At 36.3% G+C, this 17,306-nt stretch overlaps 1 protein-coding gene across 3 annotated transcripts in view; it reads left to right on the top strand.

The window, feature by feature from the left end:
- LOC103131685 (potassium voltage-gated channel subfamily C member 1-like) overlaps positions 1-17,306 on the top strand; it is a 123,522-nt gene that overhangs the window by 72,090 nt on the left and 34,126 nt on the right. For all 3 annotated transcript variants that reach the window (XM_016666835.1, XM_016666838.1, XM_016666837.1), the window contains exons 2-4: positions 2,282-2,413; positions 2,810-3,671; positions 6,693-6,905. In XM_016666835.1, coding sequence (XP_016522321.1) covers positions 2,282-2,413; positions 2,810-3,671; positions 6,693-6,905 — 1,207 coding nt within the window. The remainder of the gene's footprint in view (positions 1-2,281; positions 2,414-2,809; positions 3,672-6,692; positions 6,906-17,306) is intronic.

Raw genomic sequence — 17,306 nt, forward strand, 5'->3', positions numbered from 1 at the left:
TTTATGTTTTTCGCTTCGTGAAATTAGCGATTTCTTTTTTTCTTCTTCAGCTGCTGGTTCAGTGAGTTTTGCACGTAGCGTGGTGATTCTGGTATTGTTGGAAACGGCAGAGCTTCGACTTTACTCTGATTGATAGTTTGTGGGCTTTGGGAATAGTCGCTCTTTCACTGTTGCATTTTTTACCGTGTATGCCTCGTTAGCCTCGTTAGCATCTAATTACGTTTCGTTTTATCAAGCTACTTCGTGTTCAGGCTGGGTGTTGTTGATGTAGAAAATATTGTTTGTATCATTTAGAAGAGCTTTTTCCCGATCTGTGGATATGCAATATGCCTATATTGATAAATGTATAGCATGTTTTTTCAATCGATCTTGTTGCGGCAAGCGCAGAGGACCCAAATTTGGGTCCTCTCGCGACAAACAGGTTTTAAGGAACATATGATTCATCTGATTCTTTGGGAAAGTCATTAGGAGAATGAGGACAGTTCAAACATGCTCAGAACAAAGTTAGACTCAATTTTATGCAACACCTGTCAACAAGATTAAAATGGTGGGCTATGCCATATATCCAATTTTCCTGTCCCAAATAATTACATTATTGACACATTACATATTATATATGATCAATTAAGATTATCTGAACACTGATGATAATATGTTCCTCATACTCCCTATATGCCTTATGTGTATGCCTTATGTAAGCTGTGATGTGTGTCTGGATGTGTGTGTGTATTCCACATAAACACAGTTATGAATGATTAAGCTGTGCATGCTATCAGTCATATGACCTCATTGTCTTCACCTTAGGCAGCAGAAGCTGACCCTGTCATCCTGGCCCCAGGTGTTCCACGTAAATATTCGTACCAAGGGTGCACCAAGAAATTATTTCACATAAAAATTGCAATTCTCATCAACTGGAATTCAGAATTGATACATTGTCCCAAAATTGATGTATAAATACAGTGAAATAAAACAAATCCTCTAGCTGACAACCGCCATTCTGTAACTCCACAGGATGTTCTGATGACGCTGCTGGTTTTGGAATGAAAAGCAGCAAAACAGAGTATACTTCAAAAACAGAGTATACTTCAAAAACAGAGTATACTTCAAAATAGCACAGTCCGCTGAACTTTGCCAGTTCTACTGTTTGAACCTTATTTCCTTCTCCGTTTCAGCCGTTTCTTTCTAAGGCTACTCACCGTTTCGTAAAAAACGTAATCTCTGAAATCCTCTACTGTCCACCTGTTCTCCTGTCCAGTGTTGCTCACAGTAGTACATCGCTATTTCTCTCACAGAAAACCGCAGCACTCACATGACTGGAAGAACCCTGAAATTATTTTTACTATTGTCAACAAAACAACATAATTAATAAAAAAAGTTATTCACCATTAAAGAAATACTAAAACCCTAACAAATGAAAAATATAATAAATGATAATGTGTCACCATAACATGACACATGGTGTTCAGCCTTTTAAATCTGTTCTGATACAAAAATGATTTACTTTGACCAGCAGTGTCAAAGTCTGTTTATCTAAAATAATATTTTACCTAATTCAAAGCTTATAAGACTTTGGGGATTCCTAGTTCTTCCTGATGAATGTTCCTCAGCAAAACAAAGCGTGTCATGTTTATGTGGATCAGCTTGCTCTGTAAAGTCAGACCTTTTGTTTGCATCAAACTAATATAACACATGAAAGCAGCACTATTATAAGTCTTATTCTAACTGGAGTTCATAAGATGACTTGTTTCCTCTTTGTAATCCATTTTAAAATCTGTTTTCTTTTTTAATTTTCCTCCATGATAGGTAAATGTGGTTATATAATAAAATGTTTTAGACACATCATTGTCGTAATCCTGGATATGGTTACATTTATTTGTTTTCCTTTTATTCTCTTTTTGTAATATGTTTGCTGAACCTCTGTCCTTAGTTTTAGGACTCAAATGTCAAGATCAATATTTCTGTTCCTTTAGTATGTAGAGGATTTCAACAGTCAGCACATTTCTTTCTGACTTAGAAGTGTTCCTCTGTTTTGATCAGTATGTTAATTCTGCCCCCTTTTGGCAGTTTTCTGTACTTCATATACTGCAATGACTCAAAACCTTCTCTAACTAAGCCTGCAAAACATGAATATTAAAATTCTTCTGAAAGACACTTATTCACAACATGCAGTGTGATTTTACAATGGTGTAATTTTTAAATATTTTAATGTAGAAATGCATAAGCTTGAGATGCAAATGTAACACATTTTTGGTTTGCATTGTCTTTGTTTCTCTTCCTGCAGTATGTGGCCTTGGCCTCGCTGTTCTTCATCCTTCTCTCGATCTCCACCTTCTGCTTGGAGACCCATGAGGCTTTCAACACCATCTACAACAAAACAGAGAATGTCACTACGGGCAACATAACACATGAGGAGGTAAAGCAACAATATTAATAGTTATAGTTACTTAGTGTGGATAAAACTCCTAAACTACTCATTACATCTCTTGTTTGAGGTTTTCATTGCCTTTTTTCTTTGCTGGATGAGGAAGCTATATGCAGTTGTATGTCATATTACCACAGTATCTTAGAATAAACATCAGCGCATGTTTTTATGAAAATGGGGGAGCATTTTACTTCTACAAAGTTGTGTTTAAATTTTTCTCTGTATTTAATTAGACACAAAAGAAGAACAACAAATTAAATAGTACTTTATACAGTGATACCCATGAAATATAAATAATGTCATAGACACTGTAGAGAATCGGAAGGTAAATACATTTCACTAAGTAAATAATAAACTCCTCTAATTTCTTTTTCATTTACTTTACAGATTGTGTATGAAGTTGTGACAGATGGCTGGCTGACATATGTGGAGGGTGTCTGTGTCATCTGGTTCACCATTGAGGTGGTGGCCCGGGTCATCTTTTGCCCTGACAAGGCAGAGTTCTTCCGTAGCACCCTTAACATCATAGACTTTGTGGCTATTGTTCCCTTTTACCTGGAGGTAGCACTTAGTGGCCTATCCTCTAAAACAGCCAAAGATGTGTTGAGCTTTCTACGTGTGGTACGTTTTGTCCGTATCCTGCGTATATTCAAGCTAACCCGCCATTTTGTCGGTTTACGGGTTTTGGGCCACACTTTGCGGGCAAGTACCAATGAGTTCTTGTTGCTAATCATTTTCCTGGCGCTGGGCGTCCTCATCTTTGCTACTATGATCTACTATGCTGAACGTATTGGAGCTGACCCTAAGGACCCAACTGCCGCAGCCCACACCAACTTTAAGAACATTCCCATTGGTTTCTGGTGGGCTGTGGTGACAATGACTACTCTTGGATATGGAGATATGTACCCGGAAACATGGTCGGGAATGCTAGTGGGTGCCCTATGTGCCTTGGCTGGTGTGCTAACCATTGCTATGCCTGTGCCTGTTATTGTCAACAACTTTGGGATGTACTACTCGCTGGCCATGGCAAAGCAGAAGCTTCCAAAGAAAAGGAACAAGCACATCCCAAGAGCACCACAGCCAGGAAGTCCTAATTACTGCAAGCCAGATGCTCTGGCAATGGCAACTGCTTCTCCACATAGATTAATGGGCAATGTAATTGGGCCAGGCTTGGTGGAATCTGGAAGCATGATAGGTACTGGAGACTGTCCATTGGCACAGGAAGAGATCATTGAAATAAACAGAGCAGGTAAGTCATATTGATTAAATGTGCATGCTTCAGAATATCATGAAGGACATACCAAATATTGTGCAATTAAAAATAAGCATGAAAATAAGAAAATTCCTTAAATTTAAATGGGACCTGCAGAAATGCACCCATTGCTTTGGATCCAGCATTGTAGCTATAGATTGCACTATAGAACTTTCACAGACACACGTCAGTGCAGTACTGACATGCTGAAAGCTTTTGCCTAGTTCATCACCATAAGGCTATGGCTGATCTGATTAACTGCAGCAGTACAAAAGCTGAACCTCATGCACAATGAATTACAGTCCGAGATTGAGACTATAAGCTTCGCACATGTGGTTCTTGCTCACGGTCAGAAATAAAAAAAAATAAATAAAGACAGCGGGTAATAGTTTATTTCTCGAAAATTTTCATCTTTCATACTAAGGATTTTAATTCACACTCAAAAATTCAGAGAAATAATAATTTTTTGTAAGCAAAATATGAATAGTCACAGGAAATATATATTGCCCAGTGTTGCTCACAGTAGTACATCGCTATTTTTCTCAGAAAACCGCAGCACTCACATGCCTGGCGCCTGTGACTGCAGCCAAAGGTGCATCAACGAACCATACACGGACTCTGAAGGGAGCGAATATTTTCCACTTATTTTAAGTTACATATTGTGAGACCTGTCTCTGCGCCTTTTTGAGACTACTCACTGCATCTCTCTGGGACCCGTTGCTATGGTAATTAATTATCTGCACCTGGCTCTCTCTGTCAGTATGCTGGAGACAGAGTTTCTATAACAAATCAGGAAAACATGATTGGTTTAATGGTTACACTTTCTCATTAACAGATTTTTTAAAAAGTGTCTTTAACATCTTTCATTATTAATAATTGGTAATAATGATAACTTGGAGATGTTTTCTGGAAATCATAATGCCAAATCTTGCTATTAAATCTTAAATCATGTATTTTGCATCATTTGTCAGTGAATCCATTTACTTTATGCTCCATTCATTTCTAGGTTATCTTTTGTCAGATCTGCCATAGAACACAGTTTATGTACCTGGGAAATAGACTGGAATAAAAATTAGTATAAAAAAGTCAATAAAGAAAAGTTAATGGACTTTTGTTTCTCAGGGATGCATATCGGTGTCTTAGTGGACATGCAGTGAGGCGTTTTAGCTTATTGAAAAATTAATAAATAAGAAATCTAAGAAATATCTAATAAACAATATTTTACTTAATAGCTGAACATTAAAGCTTGGTATAACTTATGTCAGAAAATTTGATTTCAAGTACTAACAGGTATTATTTGGAGCAGTGTGTCTTTCTATTGTGCATCATGAATGGGTTGTTGAGAAACGTTTTTTTTTTTTCAATGTATAGAAATCACATACAACAAAATAAAAAAGCTAGTCCTAAATCATTGTAAAGTTGAGCCATTTACATCAGATTCTCTGTTGGATTCCAGCTGTGACTTTGGTTGGGCCATTCCTAAATGTTAATATCGCTTCTAGGCTTTGATCAAACTAAAATATTAGTTTTGTGTTTATTTACAATGACTGTCATTTACTTGTTCTGTTGAAGTCGTGGAGTTCTCAGTGTAAATAGGCCTGTCACGATAACAAATTTTGCTGAGCGATTAATTGTCTAAAAAATTATTGCGATAAACAATAATATTGACTAAGAATGCATGTGATTTCCTGCCATAGATAGAAACACTATATTTTCAAAAGAACACATAAAACTGGAACTGATAAAGTAAATAAACAAAACAATCAAAAACAAAAATAAAATTGATTCTCAGTCTCCATTAACAAAAAACTTACTTAAATAAAAACTAAACAACATAAAGCCAAAGTGGAAATAAATACTGCATTCAACCAAAAGAGTGCAGATTATAAAGTCTGTATACTATATTGGCCTTCAGTAATCACTAGATTTAAATAGAGAAGATGGGCACATCCGACTACACGATTTCTTGCCCCCATTTGCCCTTAAGACAATCTTAAATCGTTGGCCGATCTAAGTTTGTCGCTGGTGATTTCGTAACGGATCATCCTGCAGTGTGTGGTGTGTTAGGGTAGATCGTCGTGGCCGCTCTGATCTAAATCAGAGGTTTTCCCCGACTGGGAGCTAAAAGCTGAATGTGACAGGTAGCCAATCAAAAAGCGCGGATTCTCCTCCGGGCTTTCTGAGGGGAAATTACGGAGGGGAATCCCAAACGGCTGACACAGCGCAACCCTTAGTCCAGCAGACATTGGAGATGATATGTGGAAACAACATTAATATTTATTCAACATTTCGGGCAAAGAATGTAGAAATGTCAAGGAGAAGAGTCAGAGCCAAATTTCTACCGCAGTTGATAAACCCTGTAAGTTTTCAGCTGTTCTTCGCTAACGTGATATAAATAGGTTACAATGATTTTCATTCAGTCAGAACTTTACGCTGACTCTAGCCACATGCATCACAGGTAGATTCTAGTAAAGCATTGATTAATGCCTGATTTTAAAATTAGTTAACTGGACTTGTAGCCATTATCTTGTGCCCATGTGGCTGGACACCACACGGCACGATCGAACCCGATAGAACCATTATACCTAGGATTTTTGTCGGCTAATGTGTCTCAGGTTTTGAAAATGGGCCGGCAACTCGTGTAGTGTGCGCTGGACATTACACAAAGGAAATAGGAAAGGAGGGTCAGTAGAGAGCACCGGAGCTGAGCCTTTTTCATTCAGTGTCATCAACAGCAAGGAAAATAGGCAGAAAAAGACGATAAAGCCGATGATTAAAATGAGGTCGATAGGTTTAATTTGTCGTGCGATTAATTGATATATCGTTTATCGTGACAGGCCTAAGTGTAAACTACTGTTTTTTCTTTTCCTCTCTTCCCAGTTGTATTTCATCTTTATTTCATGATTTATATTTTTATTTTGCACTTTTTGTAGTAACTGTTATCTGTTTTTTCACTTTCATTTTGTCACTTTACTGATGTTCCATCTCTCCCTCCATCTTCTTCAACTTTTTTCCAAGACTCTAAGCAGAATGGTGATGCAGCTGCCAATGCAGCAGCTTTGGCCAATGAGGACTGTCCTACCATAGACCAGGTTCTTGGGGATGAGCGCAGTCCAGTCACTGGAGGACTTGGCTCTAACACCAGCCGTGAACGGTACCCACACGACCGTGCCTGCTTTCTTCTGAGTGCTGGGGAGTTTCAGCGAACCACAGATGGGAACGTTCGGAAAGGTAAGCGAGCAACAGGAAAAGGGAACCTCAGTAAAAACAGTAAGATTTTACTTGATGCATGTTACTGAAAAAATTATACGTTAATGACATGTAATGGTACAAAACCAGATTCAAAATGTACTGACACAATCAGAGAAATATATTTATATTAAAAAATTAAGTAATGTTTCTGTTAAAATACCTTCTTTAATACATATAAAGACACATCTCACAGTTTACTACCTAGAGCCATTATAAGGTGGTGTAACAGCTCAGCTTCATCAGTGTCACTCCCTTGAGACCGCTCAACTTTGCATGCACTATCTTGTGGTACATAAAGAATCGTTCAGATTTCAATGGCATTTGGTGGTCTCTTTGCCCTGAGTAGAAATTTATAAAGATCAAACCTAAAGTTTGAAGTAATAAAACTTTAATTTTAACAGCTTTAATACTTCAACCTTAATGTACAATTTATGTCTTATCAAGATGAAAAATAATTCTTAAACTCACATACTTCAGCAGAACCAAACTCAGGCAGATGTAAGAGGCTAAGAACAGACAGAGAAAAGAACTCAGTTGAGTTAGTTTTTTGGTAAAGGAGAATGGTTTGTTATGTATGTCCCATAAATATCATTACTTTAGTATTTCAGACAAGCAGAGTACTTTAGTGACCTACAATCTTGGTGAGAATAAATTCTTACATTTTCTGTTTGATCTGGTCTTTAACTGGTTCTAAAATTATTTAAATCTAACCCCAAATGTTTCACCAGATCATCAGTTATTACTAAATTACTAAGAATACTTGGAAAGTATTGCAAAAATTAAGAATAAATAAAAAAAAAAATTAAGATACAAAATCAATAATACCGTAACTCGCGTTTTCTTTTTTTTTCTTTTATCTCTTAATATTCTGAAAATTATATATCCTACATTGAAGAAACAAATACATGGGTTAAATTTTCTGCATCACTTTGAGAAAATATGGCACTAATTTAGACACTTTTACAAAGATGAAAGAGTGCTTTTGAATAAATAAGGTGTACAGAGTAACTAGAAAGCATATCTTACTGAGCCAAATCAGACACAATGATACTGAACAAAAAAGGGCAACTAATAAACTCACGTTAAACTTACACAAGATTCCCCCCCAGAAAACTTGCAAACCTAGGCGGTATAGGTGCTAGGAAAGTCCACCAGCACCCTACCATGTTTTTGTTACAAAATGTTAAGACTTGACAGGAAATTTTTAAAATTTGACTTGGTAAATATGTACCATTGGAAGACATAGCTGACGATACTTAAACACCAACTTAAAAAAGGCAAACACAAAATAATGTAAGTGAAATTAATATCACTTTTTTACTCTGCAATTAAGGGCTATTTAAACAACCAGTGAAATCAGGTGCATCCCTGTGAATGCGTTCCTGTAGAGTTACAGGAACGCATTCAGCCTGCTTGAGTGTGTCGTTGAGTCGTTTTGAATGTCTTTCTCTGTCGTTTAGTTACTTTAAATAAACTATGTTCATACCAATAAAACACATATAGTTGTATGCCCAAGGTTACAACAAAGGGTTTCTCTCCTTTATCCTGCTCTCTCCCTAAAATTTGGGATGTTCTCCCATTGAGAGTGTCATTCGCGTGTTCTGTCATTTGTCGTAAATATCTGCCTATTAAAATTTCTAATGTGCAATGCATGGAAGGTGCCTATTATTCTTCACCTAATTGAACATCTCTTTATTTATTCGTCTTCCGTCACCGTTAATGCGGCTCGTACCGCTGCGTGCACAGCCGCAATATGTGTATCAAAATGTGTGGCTCAATCTTGGCATTAGGGCTATGCTAAGGTTAACCAAAATGTAGTTATTAGCATCTGTAGTATCACTAGCATGTTGACCAACAAAGATGTAATCCATTCAGAATTCTAAAACTCCTGTCACGATAGCAAATTTTGCTGAGCGATTAATTGTCTCAAAAATTAGTGCGATAAACGATAATAATTTTTGAAGACGCTTTTACACTGATTTAATGGAAATGACATAATGCAAGCGATATCCTTCCAAAAATAGATACACCTTATTTTCAAAAGAACACTTAACACTGGAAATGGTAAACAAAACAGCCAAAACCAAAAATAAAATGAACTCTGTCTACATTAACAAAAAATGCACTTGAATAAAAACTAAATAACATAAAACCAAAGTGGACATAATAACTACATTCAACCAAAAGAGTAGAGATTATGATGTCTCTACACTGTCTTGCCCTTCAATAATCATTAGATTTAGATAGAGAAGATGGGCATATCCTAGTTCACTCCTCCCTTAAGCCCAGTTCACACTACACCATTTTTTGCCTCAATTTACCCCTTACGACAATCTTAGAATGTTAAATGTTCTAACATTGTCGCTTGCGATTTTGTAGCCGATCATCCTGTAGTGTGTCGTGTTACGAACGATCGGGTCCAGTCGTAGAACCTCGTGGCCGCTCCGATTGTTAAGGAAGAGATTCTCTGAATTAATTAATTTTGGAAAAAGTTTGGCTCTCTCTCTTCCTCTTAGATCCCGGGTCCTCTCGTGACGGCCACGTGTAGTCACTCAGAAGAAAACAGCAATGAGTGTTGACGTCACAGAATTACAGAGTTTAATCCAATATAAGACAATGCATAAACTTACACAGAAACTGCAGAACAACGGAGACATACATTCGTTTACCTGACATAAATGGAAAGAAGAAGAAAGACAGAAAGAAAAGCAAAGACGTCCAAAGACGTCTTTGGAGAATTGCAAGAGCAAATCTAATCTGTTACTCCTGCGTAGAAAGTTTTATAGTGAAGGCGTATTCTTATCTTTAATTTATTCAAATAAGGCGTATCTTTGCTCATCCAACCAGGAGCTATCTCTGACCCTTTGTCTGAAGCCATAAACTCCTGCTGTGTTTATGGCTTTTCACAGATGAGTGTGAAAAGCTAGAACTTCTACTGTATTGCTTTTCCCACACAGACAAAAGACAGTTCAAACGACCCTAGCAAACCATCTGCTGGAACTACAGGTAACATAAAGGTCAATAGGCCAGAATACATTACTGATTTTAAAACCACAATTTAGGCCAGGGGTGGCCAAGTCCAGTCCTCGAGAGCCACCATCCTGCAACTTTCAGATGCATCCCTGCTTCAACACACCTGAATCAAATGAATGGCTCGTTATCAGGCCTTTGTAGAGCTGTTCCCGGTCTGTTGGAGTAAGGATACTTCTAAAACTTGCAGGATGGTGGCTCTCGAGGACTGGACTTGGCCACCCCTGATTTAGGCCATTTGAGTCAAGACATGTTAAGTTTTAAAACTAGCTTATTTTAAATTTATTTTCTCAACACGATCTAAATCAGGGGTTTTCCCCGACAGGGAGCGAGAACGCAGCCTGTTGAATGTGACAGGTAGTCAGTCAGAAAGCGCGGATTCACCTCCGCACTTTCTGAGGGGAAAACACAAGAGGGGAATCCCAAACACCTGACGTCGCAACACAGAGTGCAGCGGACATCGGAGATAATATGTGGAAACAACATTAATGTTTATTCAACATTTCGTACAAAGAATATCCACAGAAATGACCAGGAGAGGAGTTGGAGTGAAATTGCTACCGCAGTTCATAAACCCGTTAACATTTCAGCTGTTCATCGTTAACGTGGTTTTAATGATATTCATTCAATCAGGACTTTACCTGACGCTGGCCACATGCATTTCAGGTAGATTGTAGTAAAACATTGATTAATGCCTGGTTTTAAAATGAGTTAACTGGACTTGTAGCCATTATTTTGTGCCCGTTGTTGGACACCACACGGCACGATCGAACCCGTTATGATTTCTGTCGGCTAGTGTGTGGTCTCAGGTTTTGAAAATGGGTCAACAATCAGCCGACAGTTCTAAGATCGTGCAGTGTGAGCTGGGCATTACACTAAGGAAATGAGCAAGGGAGGGTCAGTGGAGAACACCGGAGTTGAGCCTTTTTTTCATCCAGTGTCATCAGAAAAAGGCGATAAGCCGATAAATTAAAATGAGGTTGATAGATTTCATTTATTGTACAATTAACTGATGTATTGTTTATCACGACAGGCCTACTAGTGAGCACATCAAATATGAGCTAAAATGCTCATATGTAAGCTGTAAGGCTTACATAAGCTGTGTTAGTGTGAGGGCAATCACTAGCATGTTGAATAACTTGCATGTTGATAACCTTTAAAATGTTAACGCTACCCTGAGAATAAGTTCTATCACAAACATGGTGTCTTTGTCCTAAGCCATTATTCCATTGTACTAATCTTCCATTGTACTAATCTCTCAGCTTAATATGCAGAGAGTAGGTAAGAAAAAAATGAAGATTTTATTTTGAAATTTTCAGTAAGCTTCTTGTTAAAAGACCACACCAATCCCATGCATACACATAGGTGGGTTAAACCAATCATATAAAGACAAAAACAACAATTACCTGCTGTGAAAGAAATGAAGGATATTTTTATAGGGTTGGTCTTATATTCACAGTCCAATGTAGTTGTCAGATTGGGGGATCAAGTTTCATGAGTCAAATAGATTTGCTTCCCTTGGTCTTTTGCCATCCACCAAGATGGTGTCTTCATAGTTCTAACCTCCAACTATTCCCTCCTCAGTAGTAAATGTTTGTTTTGATTTGTTTGTTGCTCGGTTTTGGATAGTTTTGTTGGTTAGCATTGTTGCTCATTATGCCAACAAAAGTAATACACATATGCATATATGTATACATATGTATACATATATACATATATGTATACATATATAAATATATATAGTGGGGGTAGATGCTGCAGTTTGGGTCGCATTAATGGTTAAAGAAAGCAGCAGCTTTTTTGAAGTGAAGAATGCACCTCAAAAAGGTCCAAAATGGAACATTTGCTGCAGGCATGATGTCAAAAGAGCAAAGGAAGTTCCATTTGACCCATGCCCCTAAACTGACAACCACATGGGGCTATATGCATGGTGCACTTATGCGTTTTACCTTCAACTTGGCCCAACTCATCCAAAAATTTCACTGTAGTTGGGGATATTACATCACAGAAGGTTGTTGGTGCTGAGGTTGGAGTGGAAGACTCAGTGGGGACCTCTGGAGGAGACAGCCTAGCTGGAGGTTCCTGGAGGTTCTGAAGCTGTGTTGTTGGTCCCATGGCACCCTCTGGTGGAAACCTTGTAGAAAGCACCAACCATACGGATGACACACAGATCCCTAATGATAATAAAGTTTTTATTGAGAATGAGAATACTATTAAAATTAGATTTTATGGTTTCAGTAGAAATACTTTAAAAACCTTTAATTGTTTAACATTTAAATTTTGTATTTAATTGAGAAGCTTACTTTATAAAAGTGAAAAGAATAATCATTATAGTTTGATTGTTGTGCTAATTTAAATTCATTTAAAAAGTATTTTATTAATCCCAAAGGAAAATTAGATGTTGTTGTAACTCATTAATTTAGATTCTTCAAAGAGTTATTGAAGATCGTGATGACTGTTGTCAGGAAAGATTTCCTGCAGGAGTCTGTACTGCACTGAATCTGAACAAGCCTCTGACTGAAGATGCTCTGCCTTGCCAAGATAGTGTTGTGAAGAGGACGGTCAGGGTTGTCCTTAATTTTCTTGATCCTATGAAGAATCCTTCTTTGCATAATTATCTCCAGAGGTTCCTCAATCGTCCCGGAACAGAACCAGAACACAACAATCCTTCTTTATTAGGTTGTTGAGCCTTTTTAGGTCCCTGGTTCTGATGCTGCTGCCCCAACAGATGATGGCAGCAGAGATTACGCTCTCAACAACAGACTTATAGAAGATCTTTAGCATCTTGCTGCAAACCTTGAAGTATCTTAGCTTCCTCAAGAAGTACAGTCTGCTCTGTTCCTTCTTATTGACAGTTTCACTCTTGTTTCTCCAGTCCAGTCTGTTGTCCAGATGAACATTAAGGTATTGACATTCCTTAACCACCACCACTTCTTCTCCCATGATGGAAATAGGGTTTGATCTAACCATGTTCCTCCTGAAATCATCAATCATCTCCTTTGTTTTGTTCACATTTAAGATGAGATGATTGTTTCACACCATGACACAAAGCGCTCCACCAGATCTTTGTACTCAGCCTCTTGTCCATCTCTGATAAAACTGACAGCTGCAGAATTATCTGAGTATTTCTGTTGATGACAGAAGTCTGACTTGTGCTGAAAGTCTGAAGTGCAGAGATTGAAAAGGAATGGTGAGAGTACGTTTCCCTGTGGTGTTCCTGTGTTGCTGATCACCTGGTTAGACACACAGTCCTTCAGTCTCACAAACTGTTACCATAGGTACAATGTGATGCTGTGAGTTTAATCTTTATGTTTGAGCTTGGTTTGTTCACAAATACATCGCAGAAGGTTTGGACAATATGGAAAAAGTCCTATCATGATAAATCTTTGTTTATATTGTTCAATACTAGACATACACATAAACATACACATAGACAGAGTTTATTGTCATTCAATTGTACGCTTAAAAAATTTACAAATTGAATTTTTTAAGTTGAACCTGTCAATCATACAACTGCGTTAAATAAGAGACATATTTTAAACTGAAATCTTTAAGCATTTAAAGAGAAAGAAAATTGACAAATTCTTTTGCTGACATTAAAAAGATAAAATAGCCAGGTATCTTTAATATGTCCCTAGTATAAAGGTTCCTCTGCATTATTCAAAGTGCCTCCTATTCATTCCAATAAGAAGTGTAAGTTATCTTTATTAATTCCTGTCCAAAGTATGGAAAACATGAGAGCTGAAAACAAGCGAGCAGAGGCAAAACCATCTGACTGATAATTAAACTTACACAAAAATTGATGAGTCATAGAGATAATTTTTATTTCCACAGAAATCAGTTTTTTAATATTATGGACCAGTTTGATTATTCTTCTCTTATTTTATTTTATTTTGGGATCAATAAAGTATTTTTGAATTTTAGATTAGCTGTTTTGTGTGTTCTAATAGTTACTGTAAAGCAACATGTCTTTTTTTGCTACATCTTTGACGTTCAGTTCTTCTTGATTCTTTTACCAATAATGAGTAAATTTGCTTTTTAGTGCTGTGATTAGAATATATATTTGGAGAAATAACTTGTTTAAAAGTCAAAATTAAAAGTTATGAAATTTAGTACACTAAATTCTGGAGTTTTATGTCTTGGAACTTCACTCAAAACTGAGGTGGAAAGACTGAGACTTGCAAAATAATGACTTGGTCCCACATCTGCTAACTGGTGGAGGCGTGACAAACACTCTGTAATTGTGTCAGCAAATGTATGGGAGTGGTGTACATTTGTTTGCATTGCCATGAAATAAGATTGTTGATTTAGGTTGCAACTAATATTACAATGGTAACTTATCTTTTGATATTTTCCCAAATCATCATTTACTCAACAATTGTTTTAAGCCAGCTCTGCTTTATTCATCCACATTTTCTGTTCTTCCTGGACAGGAGTCCATTATTATAAATTATAAAAATTTCCAGTGGATAAAAATATAAAAATACTTCTGTTACGTCCACCAGGCTCGTTTGATGGGGTAACATTAAAAGGAGACCACACAAGGATTTAGTAACTTAATGAAAATAGAATTTATTAAATTATATTAAAGAAATAACCCTGAAAAAAGAATACCTGAAATGAGAAACCAAAATAGATTAAAGCAGAACCTATAAGTGACCAGAAATAAGCAAATGCTAAGCAAACCTAACAAATCTCAACCAAAAGATACAAACCAAACCAAATGGGGTTCTGAGGAGAGAGAAGGAAAAAGCCCCCTCCACTGCTGCATGTCTGGCAGTTTTAAAGCTGCAGAACACCAATCAGGGTAACACGCATCACCTGCAGAGACCTGTCTGCAGAACCCTAAAAGGAAAAAAGGGCAGAGACCCACTGAAGCCGTAACATTCTTAAAGCTGGACTAAATTATTATACGCTAAAGTTAAAAGTAGTTCTTTTTTTCATATATCACAAACTGTGTTGTATTTACTGCAGAATAATTTAGTCCTATTTTGACTTGTCTAGGTCTCTATAACTTTACATTATAAAGTATGAACACTAGAGCCACATTCACCTCTTGACACTCAAAACACATTCATATGTGGGGAAGGAAACTGGAGTATCCAGAAAGAACTTACATGCAAACTACACAGAACGCATCGTCAGGAATTTGTATCTAGGACCTTCTTGCTGCAACGCAGTAAAAGACTCCAAATGCCTACAAAAAAGAAGTTTGAAAGTTTCTTAAAAACTGTTTCTACTGGCAAAGTATACTAGAAGTAACACTAAACCAGTCATACAGATATCCCAATAAAATTCTTTGAATGTAATGAAGTCTGGAGGGTTTTTGCATTGTCAGCCCGGCAATATATAAGTGTTCATAACATGAATGATTGTTGGATAATATTTCCTGTGTGAATTGGCAAAGAAGATGTCATAAAAGGTTGAAAATAAATAAATTATTAAAAAAAAACTTTAAATATATTTTTACTCCTTATAATATACCATACTCGGTAACACTTTATTTGAAGGGGGTTGAATAAGACTGTCATGACACTGTCATAAACATGACAACACCTGTCATGAACATGAATAAGTCTTCATGAATATTTATGACTGTTGTCATAAAGCGTCATTCGGTAAATCATGACACTTTTAATACAAAGTTGACATTATTCAAAATGTCATTGTTATGACAACTTGAGATTAACCAGGAAATCATTACTGTTTAAACTTTACCTTTAATAACATAAAGTTACCTAATTTTTAAAGTGCAATCAATAATACTTTTATAACAAATTTATATCAGTAATGATTTCTTGGTTAATGTCAAGTTGTCATAACAAAAACATTTTGAATAATGTCAACTTTGTATTAAAAGTGTCATAATTTACCGAATGACGCTTTATGACAACAGTCATAAATATTCATGAAGGCTTATTCATGTTCATGACATGTTATGTCATGTTTATGACAGTGTCATGACAGTCTTATTCAACCCCCTTCAAATAAAGTGTTACCGAGTATGGTATATTATAAGGAGTAAAAATATATTTAAAGTTTTTTTTTAATAAAATTGGGTAAAGTATTGGGTAAAGTGTTACCCAATACTCTATATACATAGTGTATTATTATTAATCCTTTTGATGTCCAAATAGGAACAAGTTTTATTATTTTAACACTCAGTTCATGCAGCCATAATAATTTTGAACAGAATGTGTATCGGTTTGGTTGTTCTGTTAATTTCCATAATTTTCTCTTGGATAGAAATGATTCTGCCACTAGAAACACTGGTTTCCAGTTTTAAATGATTGTAAAAGATCAATGTAGCTTTATTCTCTATACTGTTCTTGTATGACTGTGGGTCATATAGACTGACGGAGCCCATATAGTTTGGGTTCTCCAGGGTCCAGAATAGAAATCCCTCACAACAGCTTTAATAATGTTAGCACCCCCTAGTGGTCACAGTCATTACAACATGTATTGGTCAGGTCTTGATGGTGAAGAACAGCTCTGGTTGGTTTTGTTCTGAATGTCTCACTCTGTCAGCTCATTTAGATGTGAAAAATGTTGTAACTGTTTTCTTGTTTATGTTCAGGATCTAATATTTTTAGTCTAGCTTCTAGACTAATAAAGTATAGTTACAATAAAGTATAGTTGCCTAATTTTGTTACTGTAGTTAGTGTAGCCAGTTTTTCACTATATAAGTGAAATACAACCTCTTATTTTATAAATTTATAATCTAAACTCAGTAATTTATTTTGAACACATGAAGTATTTTTGATGCATGTTTTGCTTCTGCTGCTCAGCAGCAGGTTAATTTACTCTGTCCTGGTTAGGCACACTGTGGACTACCAGGCCAAGAAAACAGCTGAACCTTCAAACTTTTCTTAGCTTCAACAGAGTCGGGAAACAATGTGATCTATTACTTTCAATTGGATTGTAATTTTCTTTTGAACATTGTGTTGCCATACACTGAAAAAAATAACTCTTTGGATTAACATAAAAAAATCATGGAAAGATTTTCCACCTGATTACTTTGCTTTATTTCAGCACTATGTAATTTTGTTACTCCGATTTAAAGGAAATGTGTTGGTTCAACTTAATTTATTAAGGTTATTCCAATTTAAAGGAAATGTGTTGGTTCAACTTAATTTTTGTGGTTGATTCAACTTATTTACTTTAGTTGGACACAATGTAATTTAATAGAGCCAGCCTAACTAATTTTACACTGATAACTTCACACTACTTAATTAAGTTGATCCAACTCATGAAAATTAAGTTAGCTGAACAAACATGCTTCATGCTGAAAGAAAGCTATATAATCGTGTGGAAAATCTTTCCATGATTGAATTATGTTAAATCAAAGAC

The sequence above is a fragment of the Poecilia formosa genome, unplaced genomic scaffold (genome assembly GCF_000485575.1).
Source record: "Poecilia formosa unplaced genomic scaffold, Poecilia_formosa-5.1.2 Scaffold812, whole genome shotgun sequence".
In the NCBI taxonomy this organism is placed as follows: Eukaryota; Metazoa; Chordata; class Actinopteri; order Cyprinodontiformes; family Poeciliidae; genus Poecilia; species Poecilia formosa.